At 38.2% G+C, this 18,369-nt stretch overlaps 1 protein-coding gene across 2 annotated transcripts; it reads left to right on the plus strand.

Moving 5' to 3' along the window:
* Nucleotides 1-269: 269 nt before the first annotated feature.
* snap25a (synaptosome associated protein 25a) lies at nt 270-17,124 on the plus strand. 2 transcript variants are annotated; one of them, XM_055149472.1, is made up of 7 exons: nt 270-341; nt 3,553-3,594; nt 8,845-8,893; nt 11,485-11,602; nt 14,029-14,148; nt 15,996-16,140; nt 16,834-17,124. In XM_055149472.1, exons 1-7 carry the CDS (start codon nt 270-272, stop codon nt 16,900-16,902), a joined length of 615 nt encoding a protein of 204 aa, XP_055005447.1. In that variant the 3' UTR covers nt 16,903-17,124. The 2 variants fall into 2 exon arrangements, with proteins under 2 accessions (XP_055005447.1, XP_020773477.1); XM_020917818.2 differs by lacking the exon at nt 11,485-11,602 and adding an exon at nt 11,823-11,940.
* The last annotated feature ends 1,245 nt before the right edge of the window (nt 17,125-18,369 follow it).

Raw genomic sequence — 18,369 nt, forward strand, 5'->3', positions numbered from 1 at the left:
GCTATACTCTGGAACATGATAAAACCAAAGATCTCGACTATGAGTTTGTGAACCAGAAAGGTTACACTGTGCACTTTTAAGATTATCTGCATTTCCGATGGCTCTTGAAAAGTCGAATTTCCTTGAGATGTTTGATAAACCTAAAAACATCTGAATTATTAAAAAATTTTAAAACACATTCTCTCTGTCTCTCTCTTCTTGCAGCCTTCCCCGTTCCCATAGGATCTTGAGTTCCCCTTCGGAGTACACCTCCACCCAACAGCAGCACCATGGCAGATGACGCCGACATGCGCAATGAGCTGTCAGACATGCAGCAGCGCGCCGACCAGCTGGCCGACGAGGTGAGAAGCACACAGTCATGGAGGCTCAGGCGTGTTCACACAAACACACAAATACACAAATACACTCAAATATGGAGCTGAAAATGTGAAAATGAGCTACAGAGAAAACAGCAACACAGATGGAGGGAGGGGACATGCCAGAGAAGATATTTAAAGAAACATGAAGGAATGGCAGGATTAGCTAATAGCATTGTTACTTTGTTATTGGAAATGTTTAAAGATTCACAATGAAAGCCGAATACTATGATAAGATAAGATGTAGGAAAGAGTTCATTATTCTCACAAGAGATTTAAAGACTACATATTGAGCATGTGGTGTAGAGTTATAATCTATGATACCCGTGGATCATTATGTTATGATTTGCACGTTTTAAATCACAATATTCATCTAAAATGAATTAATAAAAGAAAAATGAAATAGAAATAATATATATGGCATCAAAATAAGCAATTAAAGATTGCTCAAAAATGCACAAATCACTCCAGACATAATTTCTTAAGGGTAAATGAGAAGGATAAACATCTATAACATGGTTTTGTATAATAGGTCTGCTTTAATAAAAACAGAGAGCTAGGTGTATTGTATCTTGAGGGGCCTGTCCAGAGTCTCAAAGTCAACAATTACACATATGTGTATATGTACGCTTCCATACTAGGAGAAAACAGTGAGAGGTCTGTCTATTTGCAACCCATGGCAAGTATTTTGCAAATGGGCCGCATCAGTCCGGGAAAGTGCGCACCTATCACTACATTCACGTTCAAATGCACTGGCACTCCTGCTTTGCCTCATATGTACCTCGGGGATGATTTAATATTGTGAAACACACTCAAAAGAAACACGGATACTGAGTTTAAAAGGAAATATTGGGTTTATCAAGGCTGGGTCCTTGCAAGGCACGTCCACATCGCCCCATGTTGATATATCACCACCAACAGATCCATAACACCAGCAACTCAGAGAATATCTGCACATCATTCTAGCGAGCAGCAGATTTTTTTTTCATTCGTACCAAAATGACTAAACTCTGCTGCTGAATGTTACGTGTATCACTGGAAAATAAGGTAGTACAGAGCAGTGTGCGTGTGCCAGAGGCAGTGAACACAGGGCATGAGCAGCAATATGGCGTCTTGAAAATAAGTGATTAAAGATTACTCAAACATGCACGAATAACTCCAAATTCAACTTCCAGAGGTTAAATGAGAAGAGGGATCACCTATAAGACAATTAAAAGGTCTGAAAAGTCGATTTTGCATAATAAGTGTCAAAGGAGTCTTGTATATGTGATGCATATGTTTTGTTGCTGTTTGGTTGGTATAAGACAAAATCATTAACAAAAAAACACCACCATAATCTGAACAAAATCTTTTGTAAACTGATGTAACTGTGTTCAGTAAAGGTCCCATATTCTGCTAAATTGACTCTTGTGAGCTTTAAGCCATGCTGGAATGTTGTTACCTCATCAAAAACATACCTGGAGTTGTCTTTTGTTTCATTCACACATTCACGTTCTTAATTATTAATCTGTCCACATCTCCAAAACTCAAAATGTTCTGTTCTACCATTTGATGTCATGTAGTGGTAGCCTTCAATTTAACAGCTATGTTTTTACCTTAAATTCAGTAGAGCTATTCTGGGTTGAAATGATCCAAATGAGTCTAGTGAAGGTGCATGGAGTTTAAAAACACAGTGGAGCACATCCTGTATTACCACATGACATCACAAAGAGTCTTTTCCATTTGAGAGAGCCTAAATATGCACAATTTGTGTGTTAAACATTTGTGAATGAAACTAAACACAGCTCCGGGTATGTTTTTGATGAGGAAACAACATTATAACAGATCACAAAATTGCGTAATATAGGCCTTTTAAGAATATGCATACAATTATATACATACATACATATACATATGACATGTATATAATATAACGTATAACGAACAGTACACATGTATGTCCTTGCTTACCAGCACAGTGCAGTGTTTGTGTGCTCTGACAGAGACAGGCCTAGAGCGGCCCACGCCCCTCCAGCTCCACATGTGACTCACTGCACACAGCTGAGCAGAATATTAAACACTTGCTCCATCCACGCACACACACAGGCATACACACACATACGCAGACACATTTGCACACTGATACAGACACACACACGTATACACAGACACACACACACACACACAGGCCCGGCACAAAATGGCTCCCTCCCTGATGACTTTCACTTTCACTATAGCGCGTATACAGCGGAGGTAAGCCTTTTCAGAGCACAGGGCTTAAAGAGAGGAAGGCACAGGTTAAAAATAGACTGAGCAAATATGGTGCTGCAGAGTACCTTAGATAAGCTGTTTTGTAGTACTGGATTTACTCCTATCATTGATTCAAGAATAATCAATAAAACGTAACACTGACAATAACTACACATTTAATAGGCTAATTATGCATAAACAAATACTTCATTAATAAAGAACAAATAGTTTAATAAGAATGATTCAGGCAGAGAAACTTCTTAATTTAAACTCTAACAATAACTCCTATTGTGAACCCCTTAATTGAGTGCCTATAATTCAGGCTTTTAATACCAAATAATTTCTGATAAAGGTGACATTTGGAGAACTTTTACAAGATTCAGGATATTTTGCTTTGCTTTAGCTGATGTTTATTTATTTTTCTCATACCAAATTGTGTTCTGCTTTGCTATATCTGACATGAATCTATAGAATAGAATAAAACACAAAAGTAAAATTAAATATTAGTTTCTTAGTTTTTCTTCAATTGTTAAAGAGTCTGGCCTAGTATTTATTCATTTATTTGCCTGAATTATGCGCCCAAATAACTTCCCTTGTGGATCTATAAAGTCTGTCTAAGTCTTAACAGAGAAAAATTGAGGAGAACTAGCGTGACGGAGAGCTCCAGGCACACAGCCATACATTTCCTGGTCTGTAATATATTGACTTGAGTATTAGAGAGACCTGTTGGCTGTCATAGCTGAAGGACAAATGGTGTTGATCGGTTGCCGATATTCTTATTGTGAGATATTGATCTTTGTGTGTCCTGCTGATTGCTCTACATTGACTCCTGTTTATAATACATGAATGCATTTACTGTACATTGAGTTACACAAAACACACGCCAGGGCCTGCTCCCAGTTCTGATGTCAAGAAATTTGGGATTGCAAATTGAAAATATAACTTTTTTTTTTTTTCTTTTTCACAGTCACTGGAGAGCACCCGTCGTATGCTTCAGCTCGTGGAAGAGGTAAGAAAATGAATGGAAATTACAGCTATTACAGTTTAATTTTATGGTTTATGAATAAATGATTGTAATACATTCTTGCACAGGATACTGCAGAGAAACAGTTTAATGCTTGTTCATTTGGGCTTTTGATTAAGTGCATTAGAAAGTCCATTTTGCACTAAATTTTAAAAAATGCATTATTGTAGAGCTGTGCTAGTAAACCAATCTGAAATGTGATTACAGTTTTTGCTTTAATCAATTTTTAAAAAATGTAAAATTGAAAATAAAATTATCTTTAAAACATGAAACACAAACTTTAGCAATAAATACTCTAAGTTCACCTCAATGGGTTAACTTTTATTACAGAAATTGTTAAAATAATTGTGATTTCAGTAAAGAATTTGATTTTTTTATGCTATCATTTATTTATACATAATTTTGCAAACCTGCAAGTCTATTAAATATTGTCTGTGTCCTTTTATACCTGCAGCATAAATACATCTTAAATGATTCAATTCATTTTGCACCTGTTCTATTGTACACTTCAGAACATAATGTACAGTAAACTGGTTTCTATGAGCGCAAGAACAAAGAGGAGCTGAACCGTGGGGGTCTTAAAGAGACAGACACATAATATGAAAAAGCAGCAATTAGATATAATTTCTCAAAATCTATGTAATTTGTTTGTTGACAGGATTTAAAGAAAGTTGTGTAAACCTATATTGACTTGTTCTAATTGCGTACCTGCAGTTTCAAAATAGCACACAATGTCTTTTTGCCAACCTCAAACTTTCGGCATAAACGTACTTACTGTTTAAGTGTTACCCAAAGTATATGCAACTTTTCTGGTTATTTGATTCTTGCAGATGGATATTCCTTTGCCTGGAATTATTCAGTTATTTGTAATGCCCAAAAAACATAGATTCTTACTTTAACTGGGCTTGCCTCTCCCCAAATCTGACCTGTAACTCGGTCTGGAGGCATCACCTGTTCATCTGCATTGATACTAAGAGATATTCTATCTCCATGAAGACAAGCAAGTGGTGAAGAGAGCCAGCAAAGCAATAAAAACAACAACACTTAAAATGGTGGAGCACGTTTGCCAATTTTTATAGACAGCAGAGGGAAAGTCAGACGGTTGAAAAAACAGCAGAGGCGGCGCTCTTCTGAAGGTCGTATTGATCGCGGTCACAATCCCCCATCAGCCCTGCCCAGTCGCCGCACACACAGAGCCCATGTCTGTTATATACAGGTCTAGAGTAATGGACAAGAGCAGGTCAGTCAAATACTTAGTGTACATGAGAGTGTATAGGATTACTCTGTGAGGATGCAAACTGTCAATGTCAATGAGGAAATACTGTAGTAAAGTGTATTTGATGCTTTCACAACATCAAACTTAGAGGAGCTGTTTATTTTATACTTATTATGTCATCTCCAGCACTTCATATTTTTGACTTTACAAGAGCCTAATAGCTTAAATGGGTGACAAATGTGTCCTCTTTATATTATTTTTTCTTTATTACTGCCATTTGAATAATATTAGAAATTGTGAAGGCGAAAAGTACAACTTTACACATGTCTTTACGGTAAATAATAAGAGCAGATTACAAATGTAAACCTGAACTAATCTGAACACAATCTACATTTGCCATTCTTTGAAATAATATTGGGAAGGCATGCTAATAAAGGCTAGCCAGGCTGGCGTTACCTAGTGTCTCTGCTCAATATCATTTCTCTCCAGCGGCTAGGTCAGGAATCAGAATTACACTAGACGGTTCGCAAAAACCCCAGAAGTGCGAGTTCGGGCACCAGCCAATCAGCAAAGAGCCATACATTCTGTGTTGGCAACGATTCCAGAGATCGAGGATTTAAAGCCAGAATAAAGAGAATATTTGGTGAATTTTATCAAGGGGAAAGACGTTATTGTCCTTCTTCCTACGGGATTTGGGAAAAGCTTAATATACCAGTTAGCCCCATTAGTGGCTCATTACATACGTCACAACCAAATAGCAGCGATTGGGTAAATGAAAAAAAGTACTCGCCTACCGTCGAGCGAACGAATTCTAATGCTACAAAATAAAACCAGCTGATGAATCAGGCTAATTAAAGGCCCTATATTATACAAATTTGACTTATAATGTTTTTACCTCATGAAAAACATATCTGGAGCTGTGTTTTTATTGTTTCATTCACACGTTTGACTAAGTCTTTATTATACATCTCCAAAGCTCAACATGCTCTGTTCCACCTTGGGATGTTACATAGTGGTAGTTTTCAAGATAACAGCTACCTTTTACCTTTTGTTCAATAGAGATGGGAAATTCTAGGACTGAAATCAGTCAAATGATTCCAGTGAAGGTGTATGGAGTTTAAAAACACAGTAGAGCACTTCCTATATCACCTCATGAAATTACAAGATGGAATAGTTTTTTAATTTTCAGTTTGAGAGAAAAACTCAGCCTAAATTTGTATGATTTGTGTGTTAAACGTGTGAATGAAACAAAACATAACTCCAGATATGTTTTTGTTGATGAAAAATAAAGAAAAACATGCAATATTTTTCAACTATCTTTAGTATTCTACAGTAATATACATGGTGAAGCAGTCACAGTAATTCACCAATCCAATGACCTCACTGTGGGGAAAAACAAGTGGTGATGATCTGCCATGTGCACTCATCATACGTGCTCCTGTGGGTTTATGGAGCCGCTCATTTCACTGGCTTTCCTCAGAGACTCACTGTAACGGCTGTGGGCCTTCTCCAGGCCAAATGACACTGTAATTTATTCTCCTGGGATTAGTTATTGCTCCCGGACGCCTGTCCCCTCACAGAAGTGCTGAGGAGGTGGATTCTCTGTATACACATTGTAATGGTATTGGGGGCTATTGGCACGAGCACGAATCATTTCTGAGATGTGGTGGGTTTGAGAAACAGGAGAAGAAGAAAAGCAGTGTAGCTTTCTCAAATCTTAGAAAAAAAAAAAAAAGTACATTGTTAATACATCAGAACATGCATTTGAGCAGACTATCACTGATTTGTTGCATTCTAAACCTATTACCTATTTATATATTTATCAGTTGTTTAAAAAATACAGTTCATAGAAAGAAATAGAAAAAAAAATGCATAGGTAGAATAAACAATGGTTATCAAGTGCATGGGAGTGCTAAGAGGCTTTTGAAGACATCGCTCCCAGAAGACAAGAACATTTTTCATTATCAAAGGCGAATCATCAAAATCATTATCAAAAATGACTATTTACAGTTTTTTTTACACGTTACATTATTGCTTTAATAAGTCAAATATGATGACCACTCAAATATTGTGTCATCAGCTTAAATTTCAGTCATCAATAGTGACACTGAGGTTTCAAAAAGGTCTGTGTAAGTGTGGATTTTGGATTTTGGACCATGATACTGTGACTGAGTGATCCTGACTGTGCATACTAAAGACATAACACTTACTACATTGACTTACTGTTCAGTAAATAAAGATTTGGGGTTCATTATTTATCTGCTTTAGTGGGGAACTTTCTCTTCATTTTTGTAATATTTGAGCTCCAGTGGGTAGAATAATTATATAGTTTTTAGTCTTTATTGCTACTAATTATCTTCAGACGCGTGTTTCGCTGTGCCATTTTATTATTGCAGATAAAATTAGTATTTACAAGATGGTTCAAAAGAATTTACTATGGTAAAAGAGTCTTTAATATTATTATAAAATGATTGTAGAATTGTATACGTACTTTATTTACACCTAATGGTTTTGTTCAGACTCAAGTTATAATCCGTTGGTCCAGGTAGAATGTTAAAAAGCTATATTCATTTTACAAGATGGTTTTATAAGATGGTACTTAGTGTTAAAGTTTGTAAAGCACTGAGCTATATAACATACTTGTTACAGTTACTGCATATTGGTGAGGGCGACCTGTCAATAAAGTGGTCAGGCTGTGGCCATAGAGCTGTTGGCTTCTTGTGTAAATGAATGGTGTCGTTTGTAAAGAGAGCCGCTTCTTTTAATGAACGCTGGAGCCTGGTTTCACTGGTTTTAAGACATGTCCCTGGAGGACAGTTTGCACATTTCCAGTTTAGGGTGAAATGACCAAATGACCTTTGACCTTCTAATCAATACAAGCTTGCTTCGTGTGTTGAGGGGAAGGGTCAGATTTCTAAATTATCCACCGAGGAAAATAGGACAGGGTTGTGTTAATATGGTTGAAATGGTCATTCTAATTAGAATGTCACTGTGGTTAAAAATAGAATTAATTCACTGAGTTTTTCTGAATTAATGTTCCCTTATATTTTCCTCTCTGAGTCGCCATGGATAGGCCGATGTTCTTAAATGTTTTTATATAGCTCAAGCCAGCATTTTAATAGAAAATATGCTGTAGAAAACTGTGTTTTTTGTTTGTTTAGTTTTTTTATATTTTTATGTCATTTGATAGAGTTTGCCACCAATAAACATGGACAATTTAACTTTGGACTACTCGAGATAGAGCAATGCATGCTGATGGTTGGTCCCCTAATATTCTAACACAGTGTTTCCCAAACTTTTTTTCTGGGGCCCATATTTTCAAAGTCACAAATCTTCATGACCCAAGTCAATAGATATTATTTGTAAATCACAAAATAAGGGTGGGTTTGACCATTATTGAACATTAATGAGGATATTTTATTGTTGACTGAGTGATCGTGTCTCTCTGAATTACTGTATTACTCAAGTTTTAAACAATGAAAAACAGTAAGTGAAGCAGCAATAAAAGGATCCATAAGTCGCCTATTTGGGCATTAAATGTAGCCTATTTATTTTTCTTTTCAACATTCAATTGAACCAGCAATATTGGAACAAAATAGTCAATAAGATAATTACAAAAAGATTAGAAATTATAAATTTTTTTTTGTTTTTTGTGTTTTTGTAGCGTGTTTTGTAGCGTGTTCCCCTCCGGGGTACAGGAAGAGAGCGCAACAATCATATCATATAAAAAAACAACTCTTGTGACCCACCTGGGGGTCGCGACCCAGTCTTTGGGAAACAATGTTCTAACATATATACATTTCTTATGATACAATCCTAAATATTAGTGTAATAAAAAGGTATTTTCTTACTGAAAGGGGGTCCCAGGCCTCAAAAGGTTTACACTATTGCTGTGTAAGAAGCCAAGTGTTCCTTGCTTCTTGTGACTCCTCATAGATTAAAAAAAAAAGTGTGTTTCCAGAATACATATGTATATTTTGTAACCATTATGTTGTCTCTTTCTCTTCTCTATGGTGTAGAGCAAAGATGCCGGTATTAGGACTTTGGTCATGTTGGACGAACAGGGAGGTAAGTCACACCCCAACCAATCTATCACCAAATTATTCTTAGTTCTCTACAATGCCTTTATTCTTATTTGATAAATTATAAGAGAACTACATTTTTTTCTCTTTTTTTTTTCTTTCTTTTTTTTATCAAGCAATAAATGGATAAAACTTTTTTATTGGTTTGCTCATTAAGATGCATTAGTTCAACATAATGCATGTTTTTTATTAACTGATTAATTTTAAGATATTTTCCTGTTTCCTTTCTCTAACATATTTTTCTTATTTTTGCCTAACTGCTTTTGTTTTGCCTGCAGCTTTTTTAAAATTTCCTTTACTTGCCCCCAAAACAAAGTAGGGCCTTTTTCAAATTGTAATATTCATCATGTCTATTGGATAACCAAACCTTATACAGCAAAACATATTTAGGAGGTAATTTGTCTAAAGGTACAGTTAATGATACATTATTTTTGACTGCGTATAAATTTTGAAAAGTTAAAGGTGCACTGTGTAACTTTTGTGGTGGAGGACCCGCTATCGGCTTGTCTCGATGGAGATGTTATTGCTTCGCCTGGAATGATCTACAATGTATCTTATCTAACTCCATAGAAACTGATGCAACTGAATAAACACATGATGGATAACTTTCATCTCACACTGTGTAACATTCCACAGTAAAGCATTTACGTCTCCATGGAGATAAGCAGTTAGTAGACCCTACACTCCAAAGTTTCATAGTGCATCTTTAAAAACAGTCAAAAGGTTGTGTAGCAAAACCAAATACTGTGCATGAGAAAGAAACGATCGATTTAGCTGGTAATGACAAAAACCTGCTGCTTTGTACAGTCCTTGGATGGAGGAATGCACTTCCTGTTTGCATCTATGCTATTATTTGATTGGTCACAACCCTGTGCTGACCTTTGACATTTCATTATTGATTATAGCTTTACGGCCGCTATAATAGTAAGCCTTATGATATTATGTGAATTAACATGTCAAATGAATGCAGTCCAGGGATTTTACAAAACAGAAACCAATGAGAAGTTTCTCAGTGTGCTTCATTTTTAACCGTGTTCCACCCTCCACACATGCACCACACTTTCTTTACTCATAACCAGGAAGTAAACATGCCATCTGCCACACTAGCATGACTACAACTCCCATAGTTCATAGAGCCACACCAAAGTTATAGGGTTCATTTTCAAAACTTGTAAAGGCCCTGCTTCAAACACGTGGACTAAAGACACAATGACAGTAACAGGAATTGAACTACCAGCGTTTTCACTTGCTCTCATGGCATATATGATATGTGATCTCAGTACTTTATTTATTTATTTAGTGGCATTGCATCAGCTATTTTATTATAAACTTAAACCAAGCTAACCATCTATCAAACCCATAGGCACTGATATGGACACAGTAAGGTATTGCAGTAATATGATTGACTGAAATTGTCATTTAAACCACAAAAGTGTCCAAACACAATGAAAACATATTTAAACATCACAGTGACCAGAGCCATCTTGGCTTCTAACTCGGAATCCTTGCTCGGTTTACTTTTTCCGCCACCGAGCTCCGAGTCGGGCTGTCATAGGAAAAGCGGCGTGTCACACATGTCGCTAGGCAACTTCATCAGAACACCGAATTGGAAGGATAATTGAACGCAGAAAGAGAGACGGGAGAGGAGGGGCGGGGTCTGGGGTGTAAGGAACAGTGTCATTGGTCTGACATCCACACTACACACACTCCACCTCTGCAGCCAGTGTCTGTAATCAGAAATACCCGGCTGTAATCAGGACAGTCTTTTGTGATGTCACCAGCTACCGGAAATTAGTGGGCCCTGGAGCCACAGCACACAAATGTTTATACGTTTTAGACCAGAAAGTTGTAAACAGTACCAAAAAAATTAGGAACAGTAGACAATGCTGTTAAAACACCCTATACACAAACATAAAAAGGTTGATTTAATGTTAAGTTTCACTTTAAATGTGCACTCTTTTTTCAGTTAAGGGTCCATCACATTTTTGTTTCTATGGATATGTCATTGCTCTGCTTAGAATGTTCCACAGCATGACATTAAACAGATCTACCGTACATTTATTCAATTACAGGTGGTGTTATTACTAAAAAATACAAAGAAAAATATGGATTCTGACTGTGAGAAGGGTTGCCCCTCCACAGATCTGACCCATAACTTGATCTGGTTTGATCTCCATGAAGATCGAAGGATTTAATACCAAACTGTGAAACATTTCAGAAAAAACAATAACATCTTCATGAAGAAAAGCACTTAACAGGCCCTCCACTAAAAAGCTGCATAATGCACCTTTAACTTCTTTCTCATTACTTTTACTAGACAGGCTTTTCTGTTAAAGTCTAGTCAGTGACTCTCAGTCCCAGCTCAATAACTGAGTCATTATTGAATTCTTTGGGTTTTGGTCCCATTCCTCAGCCCAAAGAAGCTCAAACAGCATAATTGTGTTTCATGTGGTTAGATCAGTGCCTTCAAACCCACCGTACACACACATATAAAAACAGCAGACTTCACCATTTCTCATACTTCTGTCAACAGTCTCTGAAATTCATTCCACACTGTCATCCCTTTGTCCTGACCAGAGCAACTCGATCGTGTTGAAGATGGCATGAACCATATCAACCAAGACATGAAGGAAGCCGAGAAAAATTTAAAAGATTTAGGGAAATGCTGTGGGCTTTTCATATGTCCCTGTAACAAGTAGGTACTGACCATGTGCCCAGAGGTCCTACATATGTGGTGGCGTCCCGTTTTAGTTCTTTTTGATTTTTTGGTTGGACTTTCTTTCGTCAAAGTGAGTGTCTGAAGTTGTTGTCTTCTCTCTCTTGTCTTCTCTCTCTCTCTTTCTCTCTCTCTCTCTGCTCCTCTCCTCTTCTCTTACTTCTTCTTCTGTGGGGGATAAATGGCTTTGTTTAATCAGAGCAACTGGAGCGCATCGAAGAGGGAATGGACCAAATCAATAAGGACATGAAGGATGCAGAAAAGAATTTGAACGATCTAGGGAAATTCTGTGGTCTTTGCTCCTGTCCATGTAACAAGTAGGTGCTGCTTGCCTGCCTGCCTGCCTGCCATACCAGAATAAGAGTATACTGTAGACATGAGAGGTAGAAGTGCCGCTATGGCGAACATCAGCCAATAGTCTGCTCTGCTCCTCAAACCCCACCTCTTTTCTGAGCTCTGAGGTGATGGTGCCAGGTCCTTCTCATGCATGCTTATGAAGAACCAATGGGAGCTACTCCTGTGTCATATTGGAGACAAAACTACAGCTGCAGCTCAAATATTCACATAATTATTACAAGTGTACTCATTATAGTTTGGCTTCAAAACACCTTAAAGCCACTAGATGAGTGGGCAGTATTGTCCATAAGTAATGTTAAACACTGGTCCCATGAGCCCACTGGCCCTCGTCTTATACATTACAGTCCATAGGTCCAGAGCAGGGCCTGTGCTCTCTCAGTCTCTTGGCCTCAGACCTTGTCTATCTGTAAAATGTCTCTATGAGGTCTGGGTCCAACAGCACTGTGCAGAGCCTGTTCCAGACTGACACTTCTCCTCGTGTGCATGATATAATCCTTAGAGGAACCAGACCCTTTTGTTTGAACACTCCCTCCATCAGAAACGCCTCTGACATGACTGCGAGCATGACCCTGGAATGCTCTTGCATGCATGACGATGCAACTCATAATGGTAATGCTTTATTATATAGATGTTTATGGGTATTAAAATATATTTTTATGTTTCATACACGGTGCAGTGTCAGAAATAATAATGGATGTTATGGACCACAATGTAGAATTTAGAGTGTTGAAAACAGGTTACAGTTGTTGGACTGCTTCTCCAAAATTAAGTAAAGACTTTTTGTCATAGTATCATGGAAATAGTCAAGCCATTAATACAAAAACTATAACATACTTCTCTCTGTAGTAGAGAGATGTTCAATGTGTGAAACATCAAGTCCACTTGTCACAGTAATGAGCAACAATAGCTAAGATGCTGCCACTTTCAGTCCACAGAGACTGTGCATTTCTGCCTTAGTGTTTACATATGTCCATCATATACAGTCTATGATCTAATGCTGCCTTAAGCCTTAAGCCTCCAGGTGCACTGTGGTTTTGGCCGAAGAGAGTGTGCATAAGTCAGATGACTCAGACAAGGAGAGGTCCTTATTCTGTCTTTGTCTCACAACTCCAAGGTTATTACTGAAATTGTTCATTTAACTTCAGTTAGCTGCTGAATATAGGAGAATGTTACATAACAGATCATTCTTTCAGTTGGAAGCAAGGGCCGTCAAATGCATAGTGTGCATGATTTTTGTGGAGACAGAATGTTTTTTTCCTGTTGCTAAGTAGGATCTAGTGACAAACACAGAGAGGTGAGCTGCAGAGCTGTGATAGTGCCGCTTGTTAGCTCAGCTGTGCCCATAGACTGTGGAGCAGGGAGCGGGTGCACACTGCATTTCTCTGGGAACATCCTTCAGTTTTCTTTGTTTGTTGTTGATCAGTTTGTCCAGTGTAATCGTTCTGACTCTGTCCCAGTCTATGTGTCTGCTCAAACTCGTCTTCTGTGTTTTATGTTACACAGGGGTCTCACTGTGGGGGTCCTGGGGAGGATCATTATGTTCATTAAACCAAAGTCATAGTTTGGGTTTTTAGACATTTTGGACATTATACAATGTACATATTATAGAGGTTTAGAAGAGTACCATGATATCCAATACTAATGAAGTTCCTCACTCTTCATGTTTAAAAACCCCACACTATCACTTCTCTTTGTCACATTATAGCAGGACACATTACTGCATGCTTTAGAATACAGCAGACATTAGTGTGACTCAGTATGTTATAGCACATATAACATCACACAGACCATAACAAGCCCGTGCCTGCAATGCTTCGCTTGACTTAGCCTCTCTAGTCCCTTTAGTCCCTTTATCATATATTTCTGTGATGCATGACCAAATAACACTAACATCAGCTCCTACTAAACTTCACACAACTCCTCAAACCCAGGCTTTCTTTGTAGACATGAGGGAGAGAAGGCAGCCTGGTGGAGGTTGAGTTTTTAAGTTTTTTTAGTGTCTTTGTTGTCTCTGATTGTTTTGAATGTCACTCTTCGTCACTGGTCAGGATGAAGAGTGGAGCAAGCAAGGCCTGGGGAAATAACCAGGACGGCGTTGTTGCCAGCCAGCCCGCACGCGTGGTGGACGAGCGTGAACAGATGGCCATCAGCGGGGGCTTCATCCGCAGGTACGAGGAGCAAGGGTCACTCCTATAATGCACTGTAACAATACTCAGATACACCAATAGAGATTAATTTATCATTCATTATTTATCATATATTTGATGTCACCTGTATGTAACCTGCTTGTTTGAATCTCGAATGTTCTGCAGTGTGACATTAAAGGTGCACTGCATAACATTTCTATTGCAAGGTCCACCACCTGCTTGTCTCTATAGAAATGTTATTGCTGTGTCTAGAATGTTCCATAGTTTAGATCAGGAATCCAACATGTAGCTCGGGAGCCACCTGTAGCTCTCCACCCCCTTACAAGTAGCTCACCAAGGGATTTTTGAAGTATCCGTATTGTTTTGAATAAGTAAAATCTGATTAATTAAATGCCTTTTACTGTTTTACATGTATCATTTTAATGCCCAACTTTGTGCACTAATAAATGGATAATGGTTTATGTTTTACAGGTGTCTAACTTAGTGTGATCAGATTTTCTAAATAAAAAACTGGGACACCTTCAGTTTGTGGTTGGTAATAATACAATTGTGAATCTAGTGCGTAATTAAGGAAAACTTTTTTGCACTCGGCCCATTCATGACCAACATGAGTCTGTATAGTCACATTTTCTTTGTGTTTTGGTCATTTTCCAGTGGCTTTTCTGTATTTTACTTTAAAAAATTACATTGTATGCCTCTCTTTACTGTTGGAAGAGATCAAATTGGTCAAAAATAGGGACACCTGGGACAATTCTTGTATAAAACTGGTACAAATCACTGGTTTGGTATAAATCTGCTGGGACAGGGGACACTGCTCAAAACTGGGACTGTCCCGGCTAATAAGAACTATACCTCATCTAAGGCTTGCTGAGGCTCTTTTATATACAAAATTTCTTGTGACTGCTAAAACTAATAGCTCTCTGGCATTTTTGCTTTTGTAAAAGTAGCTCACCGGAGTAAAAAGGCTGGAGTCCCCTGGTTTAGATTAAACCCATCTATAACGAGGGAGACAAGCAGGTTACAGCACTACTCTACATTACAGTTCAGATCTGTGGAGAGTCGCCCCTATTCACAGAAGAAAGGAAAGCAATAGAAACACCTGTAATGAATAAATACTAGATGTATACATTTAAAATCATACCATGGAACATTCCAGGCAAAGCAATGGCATCTCCATGGAGACAACTATGTAGTGGACCCTCCACCAGAGAAGTTGCACAGTGCACCTTTTTTTTTTTTTTCACTAAAAACTCCTGGAATTGATATAGACTTAGACAAATTTTATTGTTTCTCATGGGAAATTATTTGGACACAATGGCTCACATATCACAATATAAGAACAAAAAAATAATAAGCATAGACAGCTAAGTAAGTTTAAATTTGGACATTCTAGGACTTAAAATGTTCCAGTGTGGCATTAAACTTTAAAGCCATGAATCTAGGTAAATTAATAACATCTCCTTGGAGACAAACAGGAAGCGAAGTAAGAACGTTTTTATTTATTTATTTTTTTTACTGTTGTTATAGTTTTGTTTCCTTGTATCTTTGTAGCTATTTTGATTTTAATTCCATGCATACCTATTTTATTATTAAGTTACAAGAGAATGTGTCCACTGTGGAATGAGTTGTTCTTTTCAAGCCAAGCTCAGACGACTATTACAATAGAAACAGTGGCTCTCTGGAGCTCTAATGCTAACAAACACATGCAAAGTGATTCACCACCAGTTCATAGTGTGAGCAGGGGGACATATTGTTGTTGGTAAGACTGCTGAGTGGTGTGAGGTCAGGCTTGTTACAGACTGAAGGTTCACAGGTGAAATCTGGTGCGGAGAGCCCAGGTGTGATTTTGTTTGTGTGTTTGTTTCCAGGGTAACAGACGACGCCCGGGAAAATGAGATGGACGAGAATCTGGAGCAGGTGGGCGGCATCATCGGAAACCTGCGCCACATGGCCCTCGACATGGGCAACGAGATCGACACCCAGAACCGCCAGATCGACAGGATCATGGAGAAGGTACATGGGGGCTCTGGGATACTTCTACTACTACCTTTACTGTGTGACATGTGCGGGCTGAAGCTCTATGCCCTGTGGCCCTAAAGGACACACGTTTACTTAAATCATCAGCACTCAATACACACAGTGAAGGACTACACAGTGATAAGGTACACAGAGTGAAGGGGTACACACGGTGAAAAGGTACACACAGTGAAAAGGTACACAAAGTGAAGGGGTACATACAGTGAAAAGGTACACACAGTGAAAAGGTACACACAGTGAAAAGGTACACAAAGTGAAGGGGAACACACAGTGAAGGGGTACATACAGTGATAACTTACACACAGTGAAGGGGTACATACAGTGATAAGGTACACACAGTGAAGGGGTACATACAGTGAAAAGGTACACACAGTGAAAAGGTACACACAGTGAAAAGGAACACACAGTGAAAAGGTACACAAAGTGAAGGGGTACACACAGTGATAAGGTACACAAAGTGAAGGGGTACACACAGTGAAAAGGTACACACAGTGAAAAGGTACACAAAGTGAAGGGGTACACACAGTGATAAGGTACACACAGTGAAAAGGTACACAAAGTGAAGGGGTACACACAGTGATAAGGTACACACAGTGAAAGGGCACATACAGTGAAGGGTAAACACAGTGCCACTGTACCACTCTAACCCGGCTCTGCTCCCTGTTCCAGGCTGACTCCAATAAGACCAGGATTGATGAGGCTAACCAGCGTGCCACAAAGATGCTGGGCAGTGGCTAGGCGCGGCGGGTGAGCGTCACTCCGTCTTGCGCCCTCTTCAGGCGCTGACTTGCTTTCATCATGGTATTGACCTTCTAGGTTTGCACACATGCACATATCACCTCCCCTCCCCATTGTAAATGTTGTTCTGTGTCGTCTGTCGAGCTTTTTCAAGATGATTGTCCTCGTAAACAATGATTTCTTATACTCCGTATCACATTCTTTCCAAAGGTTGTATATAGTGCTGACTTGATGGCTCTCTAGCTCACCTGTGAAGTTTTTAATCTCTATCAAAAATATATATATCATATATTATAACATATCATATATAAGATATATATATATATACATATATATATATAAATTACACTGCTCTGGATGACAAGTATATATAGGAATGCTCTAAAAGCTGTTTGTTTTCTTCTTTTCCTTTCAGTATCTCAGTATCGTCTTAGTAAAAGTGTGTCACTTAGGCTACTGTCATGCTCCTTACTTTAGTGTCGGCACAAACTTACTGGACAGGGGGACACAGCGTTTACTAAACAAAGGTACAGACGAAAGAGATGGTGGAAAGCACTTACAATCAAAGCCAGTGGTTGGTACATTCTCCTCCATCACAATCATACTGAGTTACTGTTTAGACAATGTGCAACTAGACTCTCTGTAGCTGTATTAGACATTGCATTCCAAGTGATGTGAATTGTGCGTTCTCTGCATGACAAATGGTAGATTTTAGTCTTATAAATAAAATCTGTCTGAAAAATATATATAAAAAATAATAACATGGCAGTAGCAAGTTGACAAAACGCATGCTCAGTATTAGGACACCGTTTCCATAATCCTGCAAGGTTGCAATAGTGCCACTCTTTCTGTCTTGATATATTTACCGACTGTGACCATCTTGTTGTTGCAAAAGGGATCAAAAAAGAAAGAAGAAGTTGACTACAATGAGGACTTTGGGTTGTATCGCAAAAAATGACCTGTTTTCTAAATGATTATGCAGATTATACAGTGATGACATTGTTGACTATGTGTTGAAAGATGCGGACTGGCTGTGTACTGTATCATAGGTTTTGGATGCTCTGAAAAAATAAAATAAAAGTTTGCAATGTAAAGCAAAGACGCATATTTCTGAGAGACCTTACTTTTATAAGAAGACTGTACTTGTAAGTTTATTCTCCTTGTGTGGTTTGTTATTGGTAAAAAGAAATACCAACACTATAATAATACTACTCCTGGCAACACAATACAAAAGGTTTTATTTTATTTTATTTTTTATTTTGCTTCTGTATTCAATCTAGAGCTATGCACACCAAATCGCCAAATGTCAAAGTAGTTAGAGTAAGGTGATTAAATACCCAACCCTGAATGACACAAGTTCAACTGTGAGATTGTCCTCAACGCATGTACTATTAAGACTCCCTCTGTATCCGTCAGTGTGTGAAGTGGTGGACATTTTGTAGCTAGCTGAATTGATTAAAATTAATA

Source organism: Boleophthalmus pectinirostris, unplaced genomic scaffold, assembly GCF_026225935.1.
Source record: "Boleophthalmus pectinirostris isolate CB_2022bp ecotype Guang Dong unplaced genomic scaffold, ASM2622593v1 HiC_scaffold_13, whole genome shotgun sequence".
In the NCBI taxonomy this organism is placed as follows: Eukaryota; Metazoa; Chordata; class Actinopteri; order Gobiiformes; family Gobiidae; genus Boleophthalmus; species Boleophthalmus pectinirostris.